The sequence below is a fragment of the Coregonus lavaretus genome (genome assembly GCF_964263955.1).
Source record: "Coregonus lavaretus genome assembly, chromosome: 37".
NCBI lineage: Eukaryota > Metazoa > Chordata > Actinopteri > Salmoniformes > Salmonidae > Coregonus > Coregonus lavaretus.
In genome coordinates this window covers 19,694,247-19,718,993 of record NC_140024.1, presented here as the reverse complement: position 1 = coordinate 19,718,993, position 24,747 = coordinate 19,694,247, and the positions used below count along the sequence as shown (strand labels likewise).

Genomic DNA, 24,747 nt, shown 5'->3' with positions numbered 1-24,747 from the left:
TATATCTGTGAAAAGTGAATCCTTGTGAGTATACCTGTAAATCTCCTCCAGCTGTACACACATAGGGCTGTTAGCGTTGGCCTTCCTACAGCTCTAATGTGGTGAGGTGGTGTCGTGATTGACTAGTGAGTGAGAGTAGATAAGCAGGGTTAAGGTGTCTAAGCTTCCTGTAGCCTGGCCTCTGTTCTGCTGCTCACCTTCTGACTGCAGACTGGGCTAGTGTCAGAGAGTGTGGGCACGTACACTGCTGTCACCCTGAAAGCTTTATAGTTTATTTCTGAATCGATTGCTCACCACAAATTGTGATTTTCAACCATCTCTATGGGCCTTAAGTCACTCCCCCCATCTCCCCTGACCTCTACTTCCCGTCTCCTCCCCCTACTAGTCCACTGTCATGGCCTGCAAACAAATACACCATTGGCACATTTCCACTGAAGATTTACCTCATTAACATAAAACACTGCCGGCCCACTGGTGTGGGGATAAGTCTCATTGGAAAAGCACCTCTCCCTCTCTCTCTACAGTAGAGATCCATGGAGTATGTATCCTCTTAGAGCAACAAGGCCTTTGGATGGTTACATGAATGCTTTCTCATGCAGCTATTTTAGTATCTCTTGATTACGCCCTCCACCACAGCTATACTCTGTGGAGATACTGCAAGCAGTACTGTTCCTGCTGTATGCAGGCTATGTGTTCTCAGTATGAACTTCCTGCTGCCCTCTCGTTCTCAGGCTGCTGAGACCCAGTTAGCACTAGCAGACCTAGCAGAGCTGCTTCATATACGGTAGCAGCGGTGAGTGGGGGAGCTCTTCTTCTCCCTGGCAGACTGGAGGACTCACGTGCACACAGCAAACAGACAGCCCAGCACAAGCTGCTCTGACTGACCAATCTGAGGAGATTATGGGTGTCGTACTTAGTGGACTGAGCAAGCTTCGAGCTGCAGTCTCTAGAGTCTATGCAATCAGTCTGTGCTGTGGTGAGTGTGTCGACTAAAGGCGTCCGCATGCTTTCCAGCCGAAACAGTTCGGAAGAGTTTGTGCATATATCATGATGACATTTTGTGACGTTTTTGTTAGTGTTTGACATCGGTAAGGGTTTTTTCGGCTGTTTGGTTACACAAAAATTTTTCTGAAGGCAAGCCGAGGTTGGTAGCCAAAGTCTATGCCCCTTCGTCGGTGATTGGTCAACAGTAGGGATTCTTCAATAAAGTCTTTGTTGTCATTCAACGAGAGATGACTTGTTTTCATACAAATTTTTCATTGAAAAATACTGCACCAAACATCTTAGTTGGATGTAAAATTGTGCGACTAACATCTCCTTGGCAAAAAACGTCAAAATTAATGACAGATTTTTGAGTTACTTTAGATTAATTCTGACTATTTTGAGGAAGTGTATACCTGCTACGGCTTCTCAAAATGGACAAACTATTGCCGCTTTTTTCTTATTTTTCAAGTGAAGGTTTTTTATGGGAGTATGTGAGCACACTCGCTAGGCGCCAGAAACACAATTAAGGTAGTGTGGTCCATGAAGCAGGCTCAGTTATCACCCCTAAAAATCTGCTGGGATGTTTGTTGGAGAAAGAGGGGCTTGCCCATACGCTGATCTGGCAGCCTTGTGAAATCATAAGAAACACCACAATTCAGGTCACTTGAGATCACAAGCTGATTTGTCAGTTTTACAGTGTGGTTTGAGTCACACACTGGGCTTTCCATGGCTTGTGTTTTGACTCAAATGGTGAAGTCAGGCTGTCAGGATGGATGGGGCTTTCCAGATGGCCCTTTCTCTGATCACCACCAATGATAGGAGAAGGTTTTAGAGGTGAACTGACAGCTGGCACTCACCCTGTCCTTCTCAGGCAGTTTTGTGTAACGTGTGTATAGAGGCTACACTGTACTGTAGGTTTGTATTGGTTCACAGAGCCCATATATCCTCACAGGAAGCCTCCGTCATCTTTCTCCAAGACACTATCCCATATTGGGTAACACCACCATGACTTAAAACAGATGTGTCCTTTAGAGGGTTGTCTTAAGAACCGGAACAGGAGTGCGCCTAGAGATATAGGCCTAGCAATGTTCTGTAACAGTTGGACCCCAACACTGTATCACTGTACTGACTAGGTTCTCTTATAAGAGTTCATGCCCCCATAATGAGCAGACATTGTGACTTGCCTGAGGACATCCATGTTAGAGGAGAATGATTTGACTGTCTCAGGGGGAGGTATAGAAAATAACATTTTCCTTCCATTCAAAGTAGAAATTGAAAAAGCTGTCAGTGAAAAAGCATATTTCACTTTCATAAGGGGGCTCTGACTGTCAACACGTTGCAACGTGTTGACATGTGAGGAATATGGCGACTGAGGGTAGTAATGATAAGGCTGAGGTGAATGAGGATGAGCTGTCTGTCCCAGAATGCCTCAGTGCTGTGACCAGTGCATGATTAGCCCCTCCAGATCATGAGCTCTGACGGGGGAACAGAAACCCACTCTCTCTCTATCCGCTGCCTAAACATGGCCTGAAGCTTTCCTCTGTAGAGCACTGCATTTCCTTGTGTTCCCCCCACAAAGAGGCAAGATGGTCATCGGCCCCCTTTCCATTTCCTCTTTGATTTTTAATAGATTTTTGTGCACAAAGCCTCTTAAGATGGGACTCTTATTTATTTATATTTTTTCATGGAACTCCCTTTGTCCTCTTCTTTTCATTTCAAAATGCTGAAGTTATTAAAGTCCAAAGCTGTGTGATCTCCAGAAAGGACTCTTCATATCCAATATGACAGACTAGTAATTATTACATGTGATCCGTTCCAAGGCAACATGGACAGATGTCACATAACTGTTTGCTGTGTCACGATCACGATCACAATGTTATTTTTTTTTTAATCAATATAACTAACCAGCTAATATCTCTCTCCCTCAGTATGCAATGCACATGCTATAATCTTTTCATGACACTGACTTTGCCATCAGGGGGCAGTTATATCACTGGCTGCAGCAGCCAAAACGTGGCAAACTTGATGTCAAAACTCTCCTTTATGCGACAGTGTTGGGGTGCAGGGTGAGACCAGATTAGCATATGTATTAGGGGCCCTCCTGCCAGGCCGACGTGATTGGCTGGCTCACAACTTGGTCCTGCTGACACAAGCCCCCCCCCCCCCCCCCCGCCCTATTCAAATGCTAACATCCCTTGAGTTTCCCAGACATTCCCCTCTCTTTAATCCCTCAGTGAATGACATCACTATAAAGCCCCCCACACATGCTCAGTGTGGGTCTGCACTCATATTCACTGGCTGTTAATAATTCATAGGTGTGTTAAAGGAGCTCAAGTCCTAAGGAAGTTTCCTCAGGCATCTTACAGTGTCTAACTAAATACTGTTTAAGCAAATCTGTAACCCTGTGCAATTGAATAATGGCTGTTGAAGTGTGTTATACACATGGAAGTATAATTCAATAGGGGAAACAAGTGTGTGTGACCTTGAAAAATCTAGCCCTCCGGTATTTGTTGGTTTTAGACATTTCGGATGGCCCAGCTGGATCTCTCCTTTCTGTACTTTTATGTAATTCAAAATCACTTTTCAACTCGAGAAGTTGATACTGAGAAGAAGCCAAGCCATCCTTTATTGAGCAATACACATAATACTTCTCTATATTCTGAGATTATAAAAGGCAGATTTCTACACTAAACAAAAATATAAACGCAACATGTAAAGTGTTGGTCCCATGTTTCATGAGCTGAAATAAAAGAACCCAGAAATGTTCCATACACACAAAAAGCTTATTTCTCTCAAATGTTCTGCACAAATTTGTTTACATCCCTGTTAGTGAGCATTTCTCCTTTGCCAAGATAATCCATCCACCTGACAGGTGTGGCATATCAAGAAGCTGATTAAACAGCATGATCATTACACAGGTGCATCTTGTGCTGGGGACAATAAATGGCCACTCTAAAATGTGCCGTTTTTTCAAACAACACAATGCCACAGATGTCTAAATTTTTTTGAAGGAGCGTGCAATTGGCATGCTGACTGCAGGAATGTCCACCAGAGCTGTTGCCAGAGAATTGAATGTTAATTTCTCTACCATAAGGCGCCTCCAACGTTGTTTTAGAGAATTTGGCAGTACGTCCACCGGCTTCACAATCGCAGACCATGTGTATGGCGTTGTGTGGGCGAGCGGTTTGCTGATATCAATGTGGTGAACAGAGTACCCCATGGTGGTGGTGGGGTTATGGTATGGGCAGGCATAAGCTCAAGTTATACAGAACTGAAATAAATGCTTCACATAAGGAAACCTGCCTTTAAATCCCAGGCAGAGATCATGACTGGAGAGAAGCTTGTATAATAAGCTAACTCTGCCCTCTCAGCACCCTGAGGCTCTCTCTATCTCCTCTGCTACGCTCTGTGGAAACAGGAAGCGTTTCTTATAAAGGAGGTTTAGACGGCTGCACGGCAGAGGAGCAGATAGCGTTTTTATGAAAGCGATGATGTCTGTCCATTTGATCTCAGCTCTGCTGCTGAGGAGGCAGTCTGCCATGAAGAAAGGCTCATGCTGCTTCTGTTGAAAGGAAATGGAGACAATTCATTTTCAACATTGGTCACAGACAGAGGTAAGCTGTGGTCAGGCCATGTTGAGTCACATGATCTAGAGACTCTTCTGTTTGACAGGGAAAAGCAATGATTGGCTGCCACTGGGGCGCTGCTTCCTGAATAGACTATACTGGACAGAGTTCAGTCTCTTCATAAAGTTAGAGAAAACATACTTTCAGTCCTACTCATCCTTTGGCATTTGGAATTGTCTCCCTTTGCCATTAAGCAAGGTTTTTACAGTGTGTGAGTTGGTTCAGTGAAAAAGAGCACATTACCCATGTCTCCTTTACGACTAGTCCTAGAAGGTCATTCTTTACATGTCACCCCTGGTTACAGTGTCCATACAGTACATCTCTCTGTGGAAGCTACAAACCCTGAAAGCAATACCAGCGGCCAGACTGGAAATGCCAGACGAGATGGACAGTCTTTTCTGTTCACCCCAGATAATGTTACGAAAAAGGCTAGCAAGACACAATATAGTGTTCAGGGGCAGAGACTTCTTTCACTTTGCCACTAACTTTAACTGAATGCTACATTAATCTGTTCTTACTCTGTCCAAGGGGCTCCCGAGTGGCGCAGTGGTCTAAGGCACTGCATCTCAGTGCTTGAGGCGTCACTACAGACCCCCTTGTTCGATTCCAGGCTGTATCACAACCGGCCGTGATTGGGAGTCCCATAAGGCCCATAGGACTCCCAATGGGTGGTGTAGGCCGTCATTGTAATTTGTTCCTAACTGACTTGCCTAGTTAAATAAATAAACAATTGAAAAAAATTACAGTGAACAAAAATATAGAAGATCCTAGAAATGTTCAATATGCACAAAAAGCGTATTTCTCTCAAATTTGTTTACATCCCTGTTAGTGAGCGTTTCTCCTTTGGCAAGATAATCCATCCACCTGACATGTGTGGCAAGAAACTGATTAAACAGCATGATCATTACACAGGTGCACCTTGTGCCGGGGACAATAAAAGGCCACTCTAAAATGTGCAGTTTTTTCACACAACACAATGCCACAGATATCTCAAGTTTTGAGCGAGAGTGCAATTGGCATGCTGACTGCAGGATTGTCCACCAGAGCTGTTGCCAGAGAATTGAATGTTAATTTCTCTACCATAACCCGCCTCCAACATTGTTTTAGAGAATTTGGCAGTATGTTCAACCGGCCTCACAACTGCAGACCACGTGTATGGCGTTATGTGGGCGAGTGGTTTGCTGACGTCAACGTTGTGAACAGAGTGCCCCATGGTGGCAGTGGGGTTGTGGTATGGGCAGGTGTAAACTATGGACAATGAACGCAATTAAATTTTATCGATGGCACTTTGAATGCACAGAGATACCATGACGAGATCCTGAGGCCCATTGTCGTGCCATTCATCTGCCTCCATCACCTCATGTTTCAGCATGATAATGCACGGCCCCATGTCGCAAGGATCTGTAAACAATTCCTGGAAGCTGAAAATGTCCCAGTTCTCCCATGGCCTGCATACTCACCAGACATCTCACCCATTGTGCAAGTTTAGGATGCTCTGGATTGACGTGTACGACAGCGTGTTCCAGTTCCCGCCAATATCCAGCAACTTCGCACAGCCATTGAAGAGGAGTGGGACAACATTCCACAGGCCACAATCAACAACCTGATCAACTGTATGCGAAGGAGATGTGTCTCGCTGCATGAGGCAAATGGTGGTCACACCAGATACTGACTGGTTTTCAGATCCACGCCCCTACCAACAGGGAATACAGATGCATATCTGTATTCCCAGTCATGTAAAAATCCATAGATTAGGACCTAATGAATTTATTTCAATTGACTGATTTCCTTATATGAACTGTAACTCAGTAAAATAATTTCGCTTCATATTGTTGGCATAGTCTCCCTCCCCTAGTTGTGTATCGTTAGGGTTATGTTAACCTAATTTGCATATGACACGCCCACACCGTGTAACATGGACAACCATGACCCATGTTCCTATGTGTTATGTAGGCATGCCACCCTGATGCCATGTTGAGGTAGGGAAAGTTAGCGCTTTTAGTATTTGTCCAGTAGGTTTCCTGATTTAGGAAGCCCCCTAGGCCTTTTAAAAGAAATTAAAACAACAATTTGCATTATCCTGTATGAGATTCCCCCACTGATACAGTACGTTGAGACAGCAGCAAGGTGTGCTGTATGAAAGAGGACCACTGGTTTGTCTCAGATATTTGTGAACAAATGGTTCTCTGCTCTCACAAAGGGGACTTCTGCCCACAGCTGTGTATCTCCAGGTGTTTAGCTGCGCATCCCATTCTCCCAGGAAAGCATTAGGACTCTGCCGTCTGCTCCCTGTCTGTCTTACTAATCACCTGCCTTTATGCTGCTGGAGTCAACATGGAGTCATCCCATCCATCTCAGTCCACTCAGTTATACATGGCCAGTGACTGGCATAATATAGAGGATTTTAAATCCCCATCCATACAAGTGTCTTGGATAGATGGAGTAGTTACTCATTACCCGTCTTGTCCCCTTGGCGTAAAGAGTTACTGGTGGCTGTTAATCAACAGGGCTGATTTACTAAGCTCTCCACCATATGTTAGAAGTATGCCCTTTCTTATTTATCATTCAAGGAAGTGATTAAACCCCTAGATCCTCTACCCCTATCCCATAAATCTCTGCTCTGTCATGTTTTCTTATACAGCAGCCTTGTGAACAGATTGCGCTGAGACGAGGCTGCTGGCCTCCCTCATCTTTATGTCGGTGTGACGTCTGACGTGGTGTAGTACAAACCCATAGGATAATCCATTGTCCTGAGAGGTGGGTGTGCTCTGAAGGCGCCTCATGCTCAAGAGCATGGTGTCGTGTCATGCACTTGATTGAGTTCAACGGCACGCCAGGTGGGTGGAGTTTGCGCTAATGACCAATGGAATCGCATCTAAAATTCAAACCCCACCCATCTAGCGGTCCCAGCAAGTTAAATCAAGCACCTTTTCTCTCCATATTCCCCTCTCCTGATGAAAGATGGGAATGCTCATGCCCATGGTGCTTGGGGATATGGATATAGTATTTCTCCTTAGAAGTCAATAGTGTCTGTCTTCTTCTCCTGTTTCTTGTTTATGCACTCTCTCAGCAGTGTGCAGGTTTTTTGTTGTCACGACCGTGTGTAAATTATGAATTCTGCTGTGTCGCAGGGTTGGGCATTTGTGTGTGGAATCCCAACAGGCCCAGTTAATGGGGTAGAAAAACACACATGGGTTTTCCAGAGGGAGGCCTTGCTCTGAAGGCTGTGAATAACATAAAAATAAGCTGTCTCCTCTGTGTGAATGAGCCAAGTGGCCCATATCTTTGCTGCATTTTTGGCAGGGCTCACTTGGTGAGAAGGTCATGGTGTCTTTGCTGTGATCTGTTTTTGATATGTTAGCGATGTCTGCATGAACATTCTGCTGTGATGATGACGAGCTGAGCATTCTGATAACTGAGAGGCATGAGGCATCCCTCTATCTCTGCTCTCCTGAGTCATTCCATCCTCAGCTCAGTTGGCTGTGATGGCACTAGGCATGGTATGTAGGTTGAGCACAGGAGGGGGTCTGTGCTGGAGGCAGTCCCTGGCACGCAGGACTAGAGAGAGAGAGCAGAGAGTGGGGAGGTAGAGAGCTGTGGCACGACTCTCCCACTCCCTCCCCAATGGCTCTTATGGCATCACAGGCCCTGTCGTTCCGTAGAAAAACAGAGATTCCTGTTCTTTTGGTTGAAGTTATGGAGCATAACAGTATATATAGCATATATGAGTTTCATACAATGTGGTTGTAGATTGATGCCTTCACCACATACTGTACTTGACACCCCCTGTGAGTGTGATTTGTTTACTGTAGCGGTTGGCTCCTTTCCTCAGCAACCCAGTCTAGAGAGCGTTGTAGTTTATTATCAACCACATCGACCCATTTCCCCCCACATGATACACTACATGACCAAAAATATGTGGACACCTGCTCGTCGAACATCTCATTCCAAAACCATGGGCATTAATATGGAGTTGGTGCCCCCTTTGCTGCTATAACAGCCTCCACTCATCTGGGAAGGCTTTCCACTAGATGTTGGAACATTGCTTCGGGACTTGCTTCCATTCAGCCAAAAGAGCGTTAGTGTGGTCGGGCACTGATGTTGGCCGATTAGTCCTGGCTCGCAGTCGGCATTCCAATTTATCCCAAAGGTGTTCGATGGGGTTCAGGTCAGGGCTCTGTGCAGGCCAGTCAAGTTCATTAGATACATTAGATAAACAGTTGAGGTATAAGTGGGTATTCTCTGTGCACTGTTCTCCTGTCTGATTATGCTTGGTATTGAATCAAACAATCAACAGGAAATCAAACACAGGAAATAATTAATGAAATAATTCCCCACTACACCCCACAACAACATTGTTGTGTGAGGTAGATTTGTTTACTGTATTCTGTAGAAGTTGGCTCCTTTCCTCAGCAACCCAGAGCGTTTATCATCAACCACATCATCACTGACCTGGCTGCCACAGAGGAAGGAGCCAGTACTTTCTGAACTGACTCAGATTCATTGGGTAGTCAATGGATGAGACCAGTACTGTGTGTGCGTAGGCGTATGTACTAGGCCTACTGGCAGATAATGAATTCAGTGGCCCATGACAGTGGCTTTTTATATAAGATAAGTTAATTGATCACTTTTATCTTGGCTATTAGGGGCCCTGCCTTGGACAGTATTCAGAGATAACTGCATAACAAGGAAACTTGCTAACTTCTACAGTGATGGATAGGCCTAGTGTTTTTGTGGTGCATTATATAGGCTATTAACTTCTCCATCACTTTGTCAGTATTCTTTCTTTAACATAGTTGTGGGGCTTCCTCACTGAGGAAACCTACTGGACAAATACTAAAAGAGCAAATATTCCATGACTTGTTAGGAAATCATGATATGGACTCTATTTGGCATGTACGTTTCTCGGTCATGGGTGGCACACACTGGTATAAGGGGGAGGGGATGGGGTGGGGTATATGCAAATATGAATTAACATATGAATAGATTTATAGTTGTACAGTAGCTAGGTTTTCATGACTGGATAGATAGCCTGTTGAGGTCTGTATGCTGTGCTCTCTGTTTCTCTCCTGTCTGATTGTGCCTGGTATTGTTGACATACCTCTCCATTGTTTGGCTAGTCTAATTGTTCACATTCCTGGACTAGTTTCCAGCCCTGGATTCTAGGCTGTGGACGTGAAAGTAAGCAGCAGAATAAGCAGTTAATCCTACAGCCGCGAATCTACGGCTGGCTGGCTGGCTGGCTGGCTGGCTGGCTGGCTGGCTGGCTGGCTGGCTGGCTGGCTGGCTGGCTGGCTGGCTGGCTGGCTGGCTGGCTGGCTGGCTGGCTGGCTGGCTGGCTGGCTGTCGTTACCGCTCACGTCTTGCCTTATCATCAGGTGGATGATAATTGTCCCCCACGATGAAATCGGGGAGGGGACTGTGGATCTGTCTCCGTCAGTTTTTACGTTATTCACATGCGATATCTCAGACAGCACTGGGACGATATTGACGAAACTTGGGTGAATGATGTGTCTTACCATAGAGATCCGGCATTTACAAAATGACACTGATTGGCCCAAGCTGGGAGCTATAGTAATTAACTGAAATGTGTTATTCACACGCAATATCTCAATTGGCCCAAGGGACGGGCGCTACATCATTCGTCTGGGACGACTTGTTAACTGTTGCCTTGTTGCAAGGAGAAGTGATCAACATTTTCAAATGAATAGATTTGGTAGATCATTTTTCATTATTATGACCTCCCCACATTATAATTGGAAGAGGAAGTGCGAACTCTAACATAGCCTATTAGCTAGAAAGGTAACTCCAAAAACATTTTTGCTAAGAACAGCTGTTTAGCTCTGGTTAAACAAAGTAATTTATTTTCATATTTTTTCCAAATTCATTACAAGTTAAAATCAAATTTAGTTAAAGTTCAAAATAACAAACAGTAAGCAATCAATCCAACTTACGTTAATCAAAAACAAAACAATAAACAACTAAAACACAAATGTAGTCAATAAAATAAAAACAGATGATCATCAGTCCATCAATTAGTTAGTCAGTCAGTCAATCATGGTTGGTCTGGTGGAGTGGTTGACGGTGTGTTTGTGTCTTTGTGTTGGGGGAGGAGAGGGGAAGGGGTGGGGTGGGGTGGGGTGGGGTCTGGCAGTTGCTGGCTGGAGGTGGCAGTTGTGGTTGGTCAGTTCTGTATCCAGGGTTGGTGCTGGTGTTGGGGCTGGGACCTGGAAGAACTGGGTTTGTGTTGGGGCTGGGTTGGAAATCGTGCTGGTATCAGGGCTCGAAAACCAGGGGTTGGTGCTGGGTCTGGTGCTGGGACTGTGGGCCTGTGGGCCTGGGAGAAACAAAAACCGGGAACTGGGGCTTGGCTGGGTCGGGGTCTATAGAGGGGAGCAAGGACAACCTGAGGAGCAAGCAGACACAAGGGAGCCCTAGACCCAAAGGTCAACGGTAGTACTTCCCTGTGGCCTGCTCGCTCCGGGTGAAGCTGCTGGTTAAACAAAGGTTAGCCATGTGTTGGCAAAAATGAGTGTCCAAGTCAAGAAAGCTTACCAGCAGCCAGCGGCACTTGCCGCACTGGTAGAATATTCGCGGGTGCTTTTTCAAAGCCTGTGTCCGATACTCCAGTGAGTGTAATTGGCTCCAATGAGTGTAATTTGCTCAATGTTAGGAGTTGAGAAGTGAAGTTGCCATCATTAAAAAGAAGATACTCTCCTCTTTTCCACTGTAGGTATGTCATTCGTTTATTCTGTTGTTGCTAGCGATATTAATAAAAACATTTCTTTTTCTTTTTTTGGGACCCCCGGTTGAATACCCCTGGCCTAGATAACAGAGAGACATCAACACTTACCTTTAGACATCTGAATCACAGCAAAGACGTACAGCGAAATAATAATAGAGGCAACATTGGCTATTTTTTACTTTCCCTCATCATCAGCACAAACTGTATTTCCATCCACAGTTTTTATGCGAGTAAAGTCATACCGTATACAAATAAAAATAATCACGACACCTGTGATGGATACAGGAAGTTTTGGTACAATTTTATAAATGGTGACAGATAATTTGTTTGTTCGACATGGTGGTATCTTTTTGTGTCTGTAAAATTAATTATGCGCGGAATGGTGGTGGAAATGCCTTTATGCGCAAATATTGATAGAATAACCATCATATCGAAGTAAACTTGGAGTCACGCAATGACATGGTGTGTGATCCTCCCACTACGACACGGGAAACCATGCAGTTTATTAGGCTACAGATTAAATAAATTATGATGAACTTCACAGGGTGATGAAAGTGCATGGTATGAGCTTGATGCTCCTTTCCAATGAATGTCGAGGGTCTTATTCTGGTGACATGATGAACGATGCTTGACTGCCGCTTTGACAAATAAAAACATTCCTGCTCTTTTCCATAATCTCATCATATAGACTAGCCTACCCACACTGTATCGCGAGCTGTTGGCTAGGCACATTTGCTATTTAACGCAACAGTTTTTGTGACAAAAGCTATCGGTAGAGTTTAAAATGCGATGGAAACACACTGAACATTAGATTTTTATTCGGTACATGAAAATTTAAGCGAAAAAGTACATTTTGTGTGCACTACGTCATCAAGCATTGATTTTTTTTATCAGTTTGGTGGAAACACACCACTGGTGGGGAAATGTGCATATTTTCTTTATGCAGATTTTAGAATATTTGCATGAAAATCTGTCGCCAATAGGATGGAAACCTAGCTATTGTTTCTTCAGCTTTTTTCCGCTGTCACTAAATGCCAGCTAAAATAAGCAGAATAACATGTTCAAGCAGACACACAATGAATCAATCACGTTACTCAGTACTCAGAAAGAGGCTTTCTTTTCCACAGCATCATCAATAATCTGATGTACTGTGTGTCATCACTGAGGAAAATGATGGGTAAGGCCAGACAGGTTTACCTGTCAGACCAATCAGTAATGGTCCTATTTGTGGGTTATCACAGAGAGGTAGTTATAAATCTGAAGGGTTAGGGAGGACGGTCTGGGAGAGGCTCTGGATTGGACCGGATCTCCTGACTCAGGGAAGACAAGAGAGGGCACGTCATACATCCCACACAGCCACAGGCTCCCTCAGCTCTAAAATGCGGTGTATAATGTGTGACAGCCGGACTGGAGGAGGACTGGACCCTAGCCATGGCACAGAGAGAGAGAGATGCAGACCTAGGTTTCTCTCTCCTTCTGTGTGTCTAAAACAGCATAACACTGAATGAATCAGCAGACTGACACCTGTGCAATAGCAGGTGTACTATAAACTCACCAGGGATGGAGAGAATTGAACAGGCTGGCATTTACTCACTCTTCAGCTGACTATTGGACCTTAGTAACAGCAGTCAGTATAATAATAATGTCATTGAAACATATGTAGATGCGTCAGGTATTTCTTTGACAGAGATGTGGGGGCTTCCTCTTTGAGGAAACCTACTAGAAAAATACTAAAAGAAGCAAGTATTCCATGATTTCTTAGGAAGTCAAGATAAGCTCTATACTTGGCATGTAGGTTTTCTCAGTCATGGGTGGCACACATTGGGGTTTATGGGGGAGGGGAGGGGCGTGGTATATGCAAATTGTACCGTACAATAACATCCATCCCCCAGGTTTATCTAGCTTTGTGGACAGTGTAGGAAGGAACACAGGGACCAGTCTAGAGAGTCTTATTATGATCTCTCACTGACTGTCTTAGGATACACATGATCTACCAACTTCTACCTCAGGCAATCAAGAACATGTTTGTTCATAGCTTTGAATAGAGAAAAACAAAGGCAACAGTATAGAATGGAGACTGTTTATTATTGATGTTTCAGCTGCCAGGCCTTTTTCAAGACAAGACTCAATGGGACAATGCACTGTTATGACCATACAGGGAAGAATGTGCGTCATTCATAACTTTGACTTACAGCAGAGCACATATTTTTGTATACTTTCAGAATAACTTATTGTTTAACAAATACCTTCTTTGTTCAGACCCCTAGTCTGTTTTTTATAGACCTGTGTCTGCCACATTCCACTTCTTCTGAAACACTATAGTTAATGTGTGTTTTTCAGGATCCTCCACTATCCCCTCAGGTGTTTTTAAATGATCTCATCCTCCATCAGTTACATTTACATTTACATTTTAGTCATTTAGCAGACGCTCTTATCCAGAGCGACTTACAGGAGCAATTAGGGTTAAGTGCCTTGCTCAAGGGCACATCGACAGATTTTTCACCTAGTCGGCTCGGGGATTAGAACCAGTGACCTTTCGGTTACTGGCTCTTAAACACTAAGCTACCTGCCACCCCACAGTTACACTGTGTTGCTTCCTTCAGAACCAGCACAGGCCTGATCATATTCCCCATGTATTATAACACACAGATACAGCTCTTCAAGTGTGTTCACTGTAATACCATAATCCACAGCATAGCACTGACAACAGGGATTAATCATGGGCTTTGGAGAGGAGAGGAGAGCACTGCATTGCTACAGCAACACACATAATTCTCTGACAACCCACGCAGCTGGTTTAGACAGAAACCTGACAGAAACCTTCTAAACCTGACAGAAACCTCTGTGCCTCCATACACACATGAAGAGGACGTGTTGTTCCCTCAGTGTTTCTCTCACCTATAGGAGAACACTGTCAGAACCCTCCGGTCCTGAGTAACTCCTGCTGTGTATGCACATATTGAGAAGTGATGCGGTACTCAGCAGTAGCCATGTGATTAATTACTGTTGTTTTATCTGTTGTGTAGCTTTATGCCAGTATATAGAGGCTACTAAATTCAGAGATGGGGCCAGAGGATTGGCGAGTGCAGATGAAGGTAACCCCCCCCACCCCCCCACCAGCCCCCCTCCTCAGAATGACCTCACCTCCGCTTGCTCCTTTAACCTGACACGCCCTTCTTTCACAGCACTCTCCTTTTGTTGATTTTTAATGTTTCTGAGAACTCAGTTCTGCACAGGTGAGGGGAACTCTGCAAGCACTTTTCTTTCTGACCTTCCTCCCTCTCTCCTCCTCCTCCTCCTCCTCCTCCTCCTCCTCTTTTGGCAGCTAGCTACTCAACAACAAGCCAATCTGTTTGACAATCACTACATCACACACACCCAGTTCTACCTACCAGCGCTGGTGTTGCTTGGCCAATGTGTACTCTTCCCCTCCACTCTGAATGACTTATCAATCATGTCTTGGTGTGTGCATCACTTCTGCTTTCACTGTGGGTCTGAATCAATTTGATTTGTGTTGGTTTGTTTGATTGATTGATTGTTTTGCGGGTTGCTTTGCCTGTATTGCCATAAAAGCTGTCACTTTACTGGTACTCCTACATGTAGAAGTTTGTTTTCTTATAAGCAACAAAGCATTGTCTTTTTCTGAATAGATGTATACAAACAAAACCCAATACATAGTATTATTATCTGACTATTTGACCTCTTTGGCAGCGGTTACTTTCCTTCACTGGCCCAGTACATGATGCTGTTGACAGCTTTACATGATGCAATACAGCCTTTCTCTCCAGACCACTGTGCTCACTTCCTATTTCCTGTGTGGAGGGTTGTCTTGTGCCTCAAGCCTGCTTCTGATTGGGCCTCTGCATCCTTTTGCGCTTCTGTTGCTCTTTGGGCCCTGAGTCCTGAATTTTTTTCCTTCTGTCTTTTTCTCTGTCACTCTATTTCTCCCTCTCTTTCAGGTGAGAATTTTGAGCAGAGTCCACTGCGGAGAACCTTTAAATCCAAAGTTCTAGCGCACTACCCAGAGAATGTGGAGTGGAGTCCATTTGACCAGGATGCCGTTGGCATGGTAAAAGAACTGCGGAATGTGTAACTAACACAAAGTGTATTTTCTTTAAAGCTACACCCATTTCTGTTTCCAGGGTTTACATCTGTATGTCTTTATGGATTAGAACCTGTATCGTTTTGCTGATAGACTAACCTGATCTATTCCGTTCTCCTCTCTCAGCTGTGTATGCCAAAGGGTCTGTCCTTCCGGACACAGGCGGACACACGCGAGCCTCAGTTTCACCCCTTCATCATCACACGGGAGGACGGCTCGCGGACGTATGGCTTCGCTCTCACCTTCTACGAGGAGGTGACCAGCAAGCAGATCTGCAGCGCCATGCAGACCCTGTACCACATGCACAATGCCGAACAATATGACATCCTGCACACCCCCACCACCCCGCGGTGCCCAGAGGAGCAGCGCCACCTCCATCCCCACCCTCTCAACCCCCACCCCCAACACACGCTCCTCCCCACACCCTCCATCTCCCGGCTGCAGCGCTTCAACTCCTACGACATCAGCCGCGACACGCTCTACGTGTCCAAGTGCATCTGCCTCATCGCACCCATGGCCTTCCCCCAGGCCTGCAGGAAGGTGCTCCAGCAGCTCCACCAGGCCGTCTCCTCCCCCCAGCCCCCGCCCCTCCCCCTGGAGAGCTACGTCTACAACATCCTATACGAGGTGCCCCTGCCTCCCGCTGGGCGCTCCCTGAAGTTCTCGGGGGTGTACGGGCCAGTGGTGTGCCAGAGGCCCAGCACGGCAGAGCTGCCTCTCTTTGACTTCCCTATCAGCCAGGTGTTTGAGCTGCTGGGGGTGGAGAATGTCCTCCAGCTGTTTACTTGCGCCCTGCTGGAGATCCAGATCCTGCTCTACTCACAGCGTAAGTCCTTACTTAGGATCTTTCTCTCTGATCTGCTGAACTTTCTGTGGTTTTCTGTCTATTGTCCCCAAGCATCGCTTTTAGAAAGGATTGTGATTTGTTATTTCAACAGAAATACTGAAAATTTAGAAGAAAAACTGAAATAACAGTTGTGGTTAAGATCTTCGGTATGTTCAATGGAACTATTATCCAGGCAGATTAAATAAACTATCCTGTGAATCCATTAAAGGCCCAGTGCAGTCAAAAACGTGATTTTCCTGTGTTCTATATATATTTCCACACTATGAGGTTGGAATAATACAGTGAAATTGTGAAAATGATAATGGACTTTTAGTGTAAGAGCAGTTTGAAAAGACCGCCTGAAATGTATGCATGTTTTGGTGGGATGGAGTTTTGGCCTTCCATGGTGACATCACCATGCGGTAAATTTGTTAATAGACCAATAAGAAAGAGAGTTCCAAACCTCTCTGCCAATAACAGTTTTATCCTCCCCACTCAGACCACTCCTAGACAGTCCTAGCAAAATTCTTGCTTGAGACATTGCCCTTTGCTAAGAAGCTATTTTTTAAATATATATTTTTTACCATTTTAATTGAAAACAATCACAGTAAGGTACTTCATTGTTACCCAGAAGTGATTTGATGTTGAGATAAAAACGTCTGCATTGGACCTTTAAAGAAAGCTGTATGCTTCTCAGCTTGTGTAAATGTTTGTTTCTCCTCATGGGCTCTTAGCTCAGGCCTAGCCTGTGTGTGTGGTGTGTGTGTGTGGCGTGTGTGTGTGTGTGGTGTGTGTGTGTGTGGTGTGTGGTGCGTGTGTGTGGCGTGTGTGTGTGTGTGATGTGTGTATGTGTGGTGTGTGTGTGTGGTGTGAGTTGCTGGGGTAAACAGGCTGTAGTGCAGCAGCAGCAGTGTGTGTGCTGTGAAGGGCTGTCTCTGTTGGCTGTGATCAGTCCCTCTTTGTTTTCCCCTGCTCATGTTCAACCCCAGGCCTACGCTGAGAGAGAATGACAGTTAATAGGGACACATTCAAGAGAACCTTTTTGGGAGGAATGACAGATATTTAGATATGACACAGGTCATTTGGCACATAGAAAAATGAGATCTACAGAATTGATAGAAACAGGTCTTCCAGTATGTGTGTGAAAAGAAACAGCATTATACATAATAAATCAGCTCCAATCAGGAATTGTTTTGTTCAGGGACCAATGTTGGAGGTTTTGAAAAGCAAATCTGCCTTTCAGCATTATACAGAATGGCATATTCCTCCTCCATGGAAGCACACAGGGATTTACTTTGATCAGAGTCAGATTGTTTCAGGATTGGGGAGCTGGCGTGTTGATAGGATCCATTACGGAGACAGGGAAAAGGCAAATTGTTTATAAAACGCTAGGGGCTAGAGGTGCAATGCTGTGGTGTTGCTAGGCAACCCTCGCAGGAGGATAAGGAGGAGGACGGCAGTCAGTGATGCAGGGTAAAGATGATTGGTTGGAGATGACATCATCCTTTTTTTTCTCCAGAAGGCTCATCACTGCAGAATGTGTGACCTAAAGAGTGTTTTCTAGAGTGTGAGCCTGTGAGCTTTCCACTGAGCAGGGACAGGGTGTCGTTAGTTAAAACTGCATAGGCTGAGGCAAGTGATGCTCTATACTAAATATGAGCTGACTGGAGAGGGGCTGTTCTAAAAATAGAGGCATAATTCATAACTCAGATACATAGGCCCTGGCCTGGCCAGTGTCTTTCCCACATACAGTACATTAAACCTCCTTGAAACGAGCATCTGCTGCTGTTTTTCCCATCTCTCCAAGTAGATCAATGGAAGCTTGCCATTTCCCCTGCCTGGCCTGCATGGTAGTGGTCCATATATAGAGCTCTTATTCTGTTAGCAAAGTACTCAAATAGGCTCCGATGACCTTATTCGTCTTAGAAAGGCCTTGTGGGAAGCAGTGTAGCAAAGGGGAGGACAAGTGGAGGACTACACCAACACTGAAGCTCATTAGATTTCCCCCAGTTGAATATCTGATGAATGACCCTATTAAAGAGTGTGTTTTCTCTTAGACCAGATTAGCTGTTGGCAAGGCCTGTGTGTGTATGATACTGTGGTGCGGTGTGTGGTGTGTGTTTGTGTGTGTGCACGCATTTGTGTGTGTGTGTGGATGTGTGTGTACTTTCATGTGTTTGTTTGTGCGTGTGCGTGCGTCCTTTCATTTGCATGGGTGTGTGTCGGTCTGTTTGTGGTTTTTCTCAGGAAGGTGGTATCATGCTCTGAAAGGGCCTGTTGTTGTTCACCAGGCAAGGTCAGAGCACTAGCAGACAGGCTAGATTAGTATTCCTGTCTCTGAGTCCCTGGCCCGAGTCCTGGGAGAGGTGGCACGACCAGGGGGAGACCTGGCCTGGGAGAGGGCCTGTTCTGGGGGGAGAGGGGAGAGGGAAGAGGGCCTGTTCTGGGGGAAGAGAGAAGATGGGAGAGGGTCTGTTCTGGGGGGAGAGAGGAGAGGGGAGAGGGCCTGTTCTGGGGAGAGAGCAGAGGGGAGAGGGCCTGTTCTGGGGGGAGAGGAGAGGGGAGAGGGCCTGTTCTGGGAAGAGAGGAGAGGGGAGAGGGCCTGTTCTGGGGAGAGAGCAGAGGGGAGAGGGCCTGTTCTGGGGGGAGAGGAGAGGGGAGAGGGCCTGTTCTGGGGTGAGAGGAGAGGGGAGAGGGCCTGTTCTGGGGAGAGAGCAGAGGGGAGAGGGCCTGTTCTGGGGGGAGAGGAGAGGGGAGAGGGCCTGTTCTGGGAAGAGAGGAGAGGGGAGAGGGCCTGTTCTGGGGTGAGAGGAGAGGGGAGAGGGCCTGTTCTGGGGGGAGAGGAGAGGGGAGAGGGCCTGTTCTGGGAAGAGAGGAGAGGGGAGAGGGCCTGTTCTGGGGGGAGAGGAGAGGGGAGAGGGCCTGTTCTGGGGTGAGAGGAGAGGGGAGAGGGCCTGTTCTGGGGTGAGAGGAGAGGGGAGAGGGCCTGTTCTGGGAAGAGAGGAGAGGGGAGAGGGCCTGTTCTGGGGGGAGAGGAGAGGGGAGAGGGCCTGTTCTGGGGTGAGAGGAGAGGGGAGAGGGCCTGTTCTGGGGGGAGAGGAGAGGGGAGAGGGCCTGTTCTGGGGGGAGAACGGGGGAGAACGGAAGGCCAAATGAAGGACTAGTAGTTATTTTGGCAGTAGAACAGCAAAGACAGAGCTGTTACTGAATATAGGTTTGTTGTGACTGATAGAGAAGGAATGTAGATAAACAGGACTGGATGGACGTTTAATAATAACAATAATAATAATAATAATATGCCATTTAGCAGACGCTTTTATCCAAAGCGACTTACAGTCATGCGTGCATACATTTTTTGTGTATGGGTGGTCCCGGGGATCGAACCCACTACCCTGGCGTTACAAGCGCCGTGCTCTACCAGTTGGATGCCAAACACTTGACTTGGAGAGGATTGTTTAACCCTGTACATTACAATACAGTGCGTACTGTAGGTGTCAAAACCATTAGCCTTTGTGACCGTATAAAACCAGTCAGTTTGTGACTCTCTCCTCTGTTGTTTGTGTGACAGATTACCAGAGGCTGATGACTGTGGCAGAGAGCATCACAGCCTTAATGTTCCCTTTCCAGTGGCAGCATGTCTATGTGCCCATCCTGCCTGCCTCACTGCTGCACTTCCTGGATGCCCCCGTGCCCTACCTGATGGGTCTGCACTCCAACGGAGAGGGTGACCGCACCAAACTAGAGCTGCCCCAGGAGGTAACCTATACACTCATGCACCTACAGTTGAAGTCAGAAGTTTACATACACCTTAGCCAAATACATTCAAACTCAGTTTTTCACAATTCCTGACATTTAATCATAGTAAAAATTCCCTGTTTTAGGTCAGTTAGGATCCCCACTTTATTTTAAGAATGTGAAATGTCAGAATAATAGTAGAGAGAATGATTTATTTCAGCTTTTATTTATTTCATCACATTCCCAGTGGGTCAGAAGTTTACATACACTCAATTAGTATTTGGTAGCATTGCCTTTAAATTGTTTAACTTGGGTCAAACGTTTTGGGTAGCCTTCCACAAGCTTCCAACAATAAGTTGGGTGAATTTTGGTCCATTCCTCCTGACAGAGCTGGTGTAACTGAGTCAGGTTTGTAGGCCTCCTTGCTCGCACACACTTTTTCAGTTCTGCCCACACATTTTCTATAGGGTTGAGGTCAGGGCTTTGTGATGGCCACTCCAATACCTTGACTTTGTTGTCCTTAAGCCATTTTGCCACAACTTTGGAAGTATGCTTGGGGTCATTGTCCATTTGGAAGACCCATTTACGACCAAGCTTTAACTTCCTGACTGATGTCTTGAGATGTTGCTTCAATATATCCACATAATTTTCCTTCCTCATGATGCCATCTATTTTGTGAAGTGCACCAGTCCTTCCTGCAGCAAAGCACCCCCACAGCATGATGCTGCCACCCCCGTGCTTCACGGTTGGGATGGTGTTCTTCAGCTTGCAAGCCACCTCCTTTCTCCTCCAAACATAACGATGGTCATTATGGCCAAACAGTTCTGTTTCTGTTTCATCAGACCAGAGGACATTTCTCCAAAAAGTACAATCTTTGTCCCCATGTGCAGTTGCAAACCGTAGTCTGGCTTTTTTATGGTGGTTTTGGAGCAGTGGCTTCTTCCTTGCTGAGCGGCCTTTCAGGTTATGTTGATATAGGACTTGTTTTACTGTGGATATAGATACTTTTGGACCTGTTTCTTCCAACATCTTCACAAGGTCCTTTGCTGTTGTTCTGGGATTGATTTGCACTTTTTGCACCAAAGTACGTTCATCTGTAGGAGACAGAACGCGTCTCCTTCCTGAGCGGTATGACGGCTGCGTGGTCCTATGGTGTTTATACTTGTGTACTACTGTTTGTACAGATGAACGTGGGACCTTCAGGTGTTTGGAAATTGCTCCCAAGGATGAACCAGACTTGTGGAGGTCTACAATTTGTTTTCTGAGGTCTTGGCTGATTTCTTTGGATTTTCCAATGATGTCAAGCAAAGAGGCACTGAGTTTGAAGGTAGGCCTTGAAATACATCCACAGGTACACCTCCAGTTGATTCAAATGATGTCAATTTGCCTATCAGAAGCTTCTGAAGCCATGACATCATTTTCTGGAATTTTCCAAGCTGTTTAAAGGCACAGTCAACTTAGTGTATGTAAACTTCTGACCCACTGGAATTGTGATACAGTGAATTATAAGTGAAATAATCTGTCTGTAAACAATTGTTGGAAAAATTACTTGTGTCATTGTCACGCCCTGGCTCTGGGGACTCTTATATGTTGAGCCAGGGTGTGGCGTTTCTATGTGTTATTTTCTATGTTGTGTTCTAGTTCGTGTTTTCTATGTTGGCCAGGGTGGTTCCCAATCAGAGGCAGCTGATTCTCGTTGTCTCTGATTGGGAACCATACTTAGGCAGCCTGTTGGCACTTTTGTTTTGTGGGATCTTGATCCGTAAGGTTTGTGTTTAACCCTAGGACTTCACGTATCGTTTGTTTTGTTATTTTTGTCGGTTGTTAAGTAAGTCAAATAAAAGAATGTACGCTTATCACGCTGCGCCTTGGTCCGCTTCATGTAACGATCGTGACAGTCATGCACAAAGTAGATATCCTAACCGACTTGCCAAAACTATAGTTTGTTAACAAGAAATGTGTGGAGTGGTTGAAAAACGAGTTTTAATGACTCCGGTGTATGTAAACTTCCGACTTCAACTGTATACATGCATGTATGCACACACACGCACCGCGACTCACACACATACACACACACACACAAATACAAATATATTTTTTTGATTTATGCATGGAATTATTTCTCGAGGGTTGTATACCTTTTTCATTTCTCTCCTCTCCTGTCCTCCCTATTCATTCTCTCCAAAAGGCATTTTTATTTGGAAACATTCAGCTCTAGCTGAAACCATTTAGTTGGATTCCCTCAGCCCATCCCTCTTTAAATGCAGCCTGTCAGAGCGATAACAAGTCATTTCTAATCAGATTGCTATGCGGGAATGATGTGTGTGCTGAGAATACTAACAAAGACTTCCCTCTGGACACTCCTGCCAACCCCATCTCCTTCATCTGCTGTCTGATACACCCAACAAAGTGACGGCGTGAAATTGGCTAATCTGTAGAGAATCACAGGGCCTTACAACTCAGATTACAAACCATCCCTCGTTCCCTAGCTCTCCAGGCTTGTTTTTGTCCTTCGTTTTGATTAACAGTCGTTTTACCACCTAATTTACATAAAGTAGGTAAATGTTTTATCAATTTACTTATACACTGCTCAAAAAAATAAAGGGAACACTAAAATAACACATCCTAGATCTGAATGAATGAAATAATCTCATTAAATACTTTTTTCTTTACATAGTTGAATGTGCTGACAACAAAATCACACAAAAATTATCAATGGAAATCAAATGTATCAACCCATGGAGGTCTGGATTTGGAGTCACTCTCAAAATTAAAGTGGAAAACCACACTACAGGCTGATCCAACTTTGATGTAATGTCCTTAAAACAAGTCAAAATGAGGCTCAGTAGTGTGTGTGGCCTCCACGTGCCTGTATGACCTCCCTACAACGCCTGGGCATGCTCCTGATGAGGTGGCGGATGGTCTCCTGAGGGATCTCCTCCCAGACCTGGACTAAAGCATCTGCCAACTCCTGGACAGTCTGTGGTGCAACGTGGCGTTGGTGGATGGAGCGAGACATGATGTCCCAGATGTGCTCAATTGGATTCAGGTCTGGGGAACGGGCAGGCCAGTCCATAGCATCAATGCCTTCCTCTTGCAGGAACTGCTGACACACTCCAGCCACATGAGGTCTAGCATTGTCTTGCATTAGGAGGAACCCAGGGCCAACCGCACCAGCATATGGTCTCACAAGGGGTCTGAGGATCTCATCTCGGTACCTAATGGCAGTCAGGCTACCTCTGGCGAGCACATGGAGGGCTGTGCGGCCCCCCAAGAAATGCCACCCCACACCATGACTGACCCACCGCCAAACCGGTCATGCTGGAGGATGTTGCAGGCAGCAGAACGTTCTCCACGGCGTCTCCAGACTCTGTCACGTCTGTCACATGCTCAGTGTGAACCTGCTTTCATCTGTGAAGAGCAAAGGGCGCCAGTGGCGAATTTGCCAATCTTGGTGTTCTCTGGCAAATGCCAAACGTCCTGCACGGTGTTGGGCTGTAAGCACAACCCCCACCTGTGGACGTCGGGCCCTCATACCACCCTCATGGAGTCTGTTTCTGACCGTTTGAGCAGACACATGCACATTTGTGGCCTGCTGGAGGTCATTTTGCAGGGCTCTGGCAGTGCTCCTCCTGCTCCTCCTTGCACAAAGGCGGAGGTAGCAGTCCTGCTGCTGGGTTGTTGCCTTCCTACGGCCTCCTCCACGTCTCCTGATGTACTGGCCTGTCACCTGGTAGCGCCTCCATGCTCTGGACACTACGCTGACAGACACAGCAAACCTTCTTGCCACAGCTCGCATTGATGTGCCATCCTGGATGAGCTGCACTACCTGAGCCACTTGTGTGGGTTGTAGACTCCGTCTCATGCTACCACTAGAGTGAAAGCACCGCCAGCATTCAAAAGAGACCAAAACATCAGCCAGGAAGCATAGGAACTGAGAAGTGGTCTGTGGTCACCACCTGCAATACCAGTCCTTTATTGGGGGTGTCTTGCTAATTGCCTATAATTTCCACCTGTTGTCTATTCCATTTGCACAACAGCATGTGACATTTATTGTCAATCAGTGTTGCTTCCTAAGTGGACAGTTTGATTTCACAGAAGTGTGATTGACTTGGAGTTACATTGTGTTGTTTAAGTGTTCCCTTTATTTTTTTGAGCAGTGTATGATTTATGAATTACTTAGATATCCCATTGATAAATGCTAAATGGTTATCATTAAACATTATTTATGCTTAATGAATTTTCTTAAATAAAATGGGTTTGTGTTTACTTCTTAATAATTTAGAGGGTAGAGAGTGTCCTTTGTGAGGACAAACAGCCTTCATTAACCATGTTGTAGTTTACCCATGCTTTTACAGTTGATCAAAACACGTTGCTTTACTACTGTTCACAGCAAGGGCCCTTAAACATAGAGCCTGGAGGAAGGGTGCTGTGTGTGCCAACAAGCTTTTACACATCTTGAGCCGGTCCAATAGAAAGAGCTATGACGCATAAAAAGCCGGAGAATGTATAAATTGATGACCTAAGTCAATCTCAATATTGCCTTATTCATCCATGCCTACATTTAACCCCTAATACTCTTAAGATGAAAGGCAGCATGATCAACAATGGAGGGCTGATCTTATTCAAAAAAGTAGTTTGTTCCATTCAGAATATCTGTTGATATTATATTACTGTCTTCAGTTAATATCTTGAACTCATCCACATCTTTTCTCACTATGCCTCAATT

General features: G+C 45.4%; 1 protein-coding gene across 2 annotated transcripts in view; it reads left to right on the top strand.

The window, feature by feature from the left end:
- The window catches only part of dennd5a (DENN/MADD domain containing 5A), a 44,010-nt gene that overhangs the window by 3,008 nt on the left and 16,255 nt on the right, over positions 1-24,747 (top strand). For both annotated transcript variants that reach the window (XM_084154632.1, XM_084154633.1), the window contains exons 2-5: positions 14,382-14,450; positions 15,315-15,424; positions 15,584-16,283; positions 19,852-20,039. In XM_084154632.1, coding sequence (XP_084010758.1) covers positions 14,382-14,450; positions 15,315-15,424; positions 15,584-16,283; positions 19,852-20,039 — 1,067 coding nt within the window. The remainder of the gene's footprint in view (positions 1-14,381; positions 14,451-15,314; positions 15,425-15,583; positions 16,284-19,851; positions 20,040-24,747) is intronic.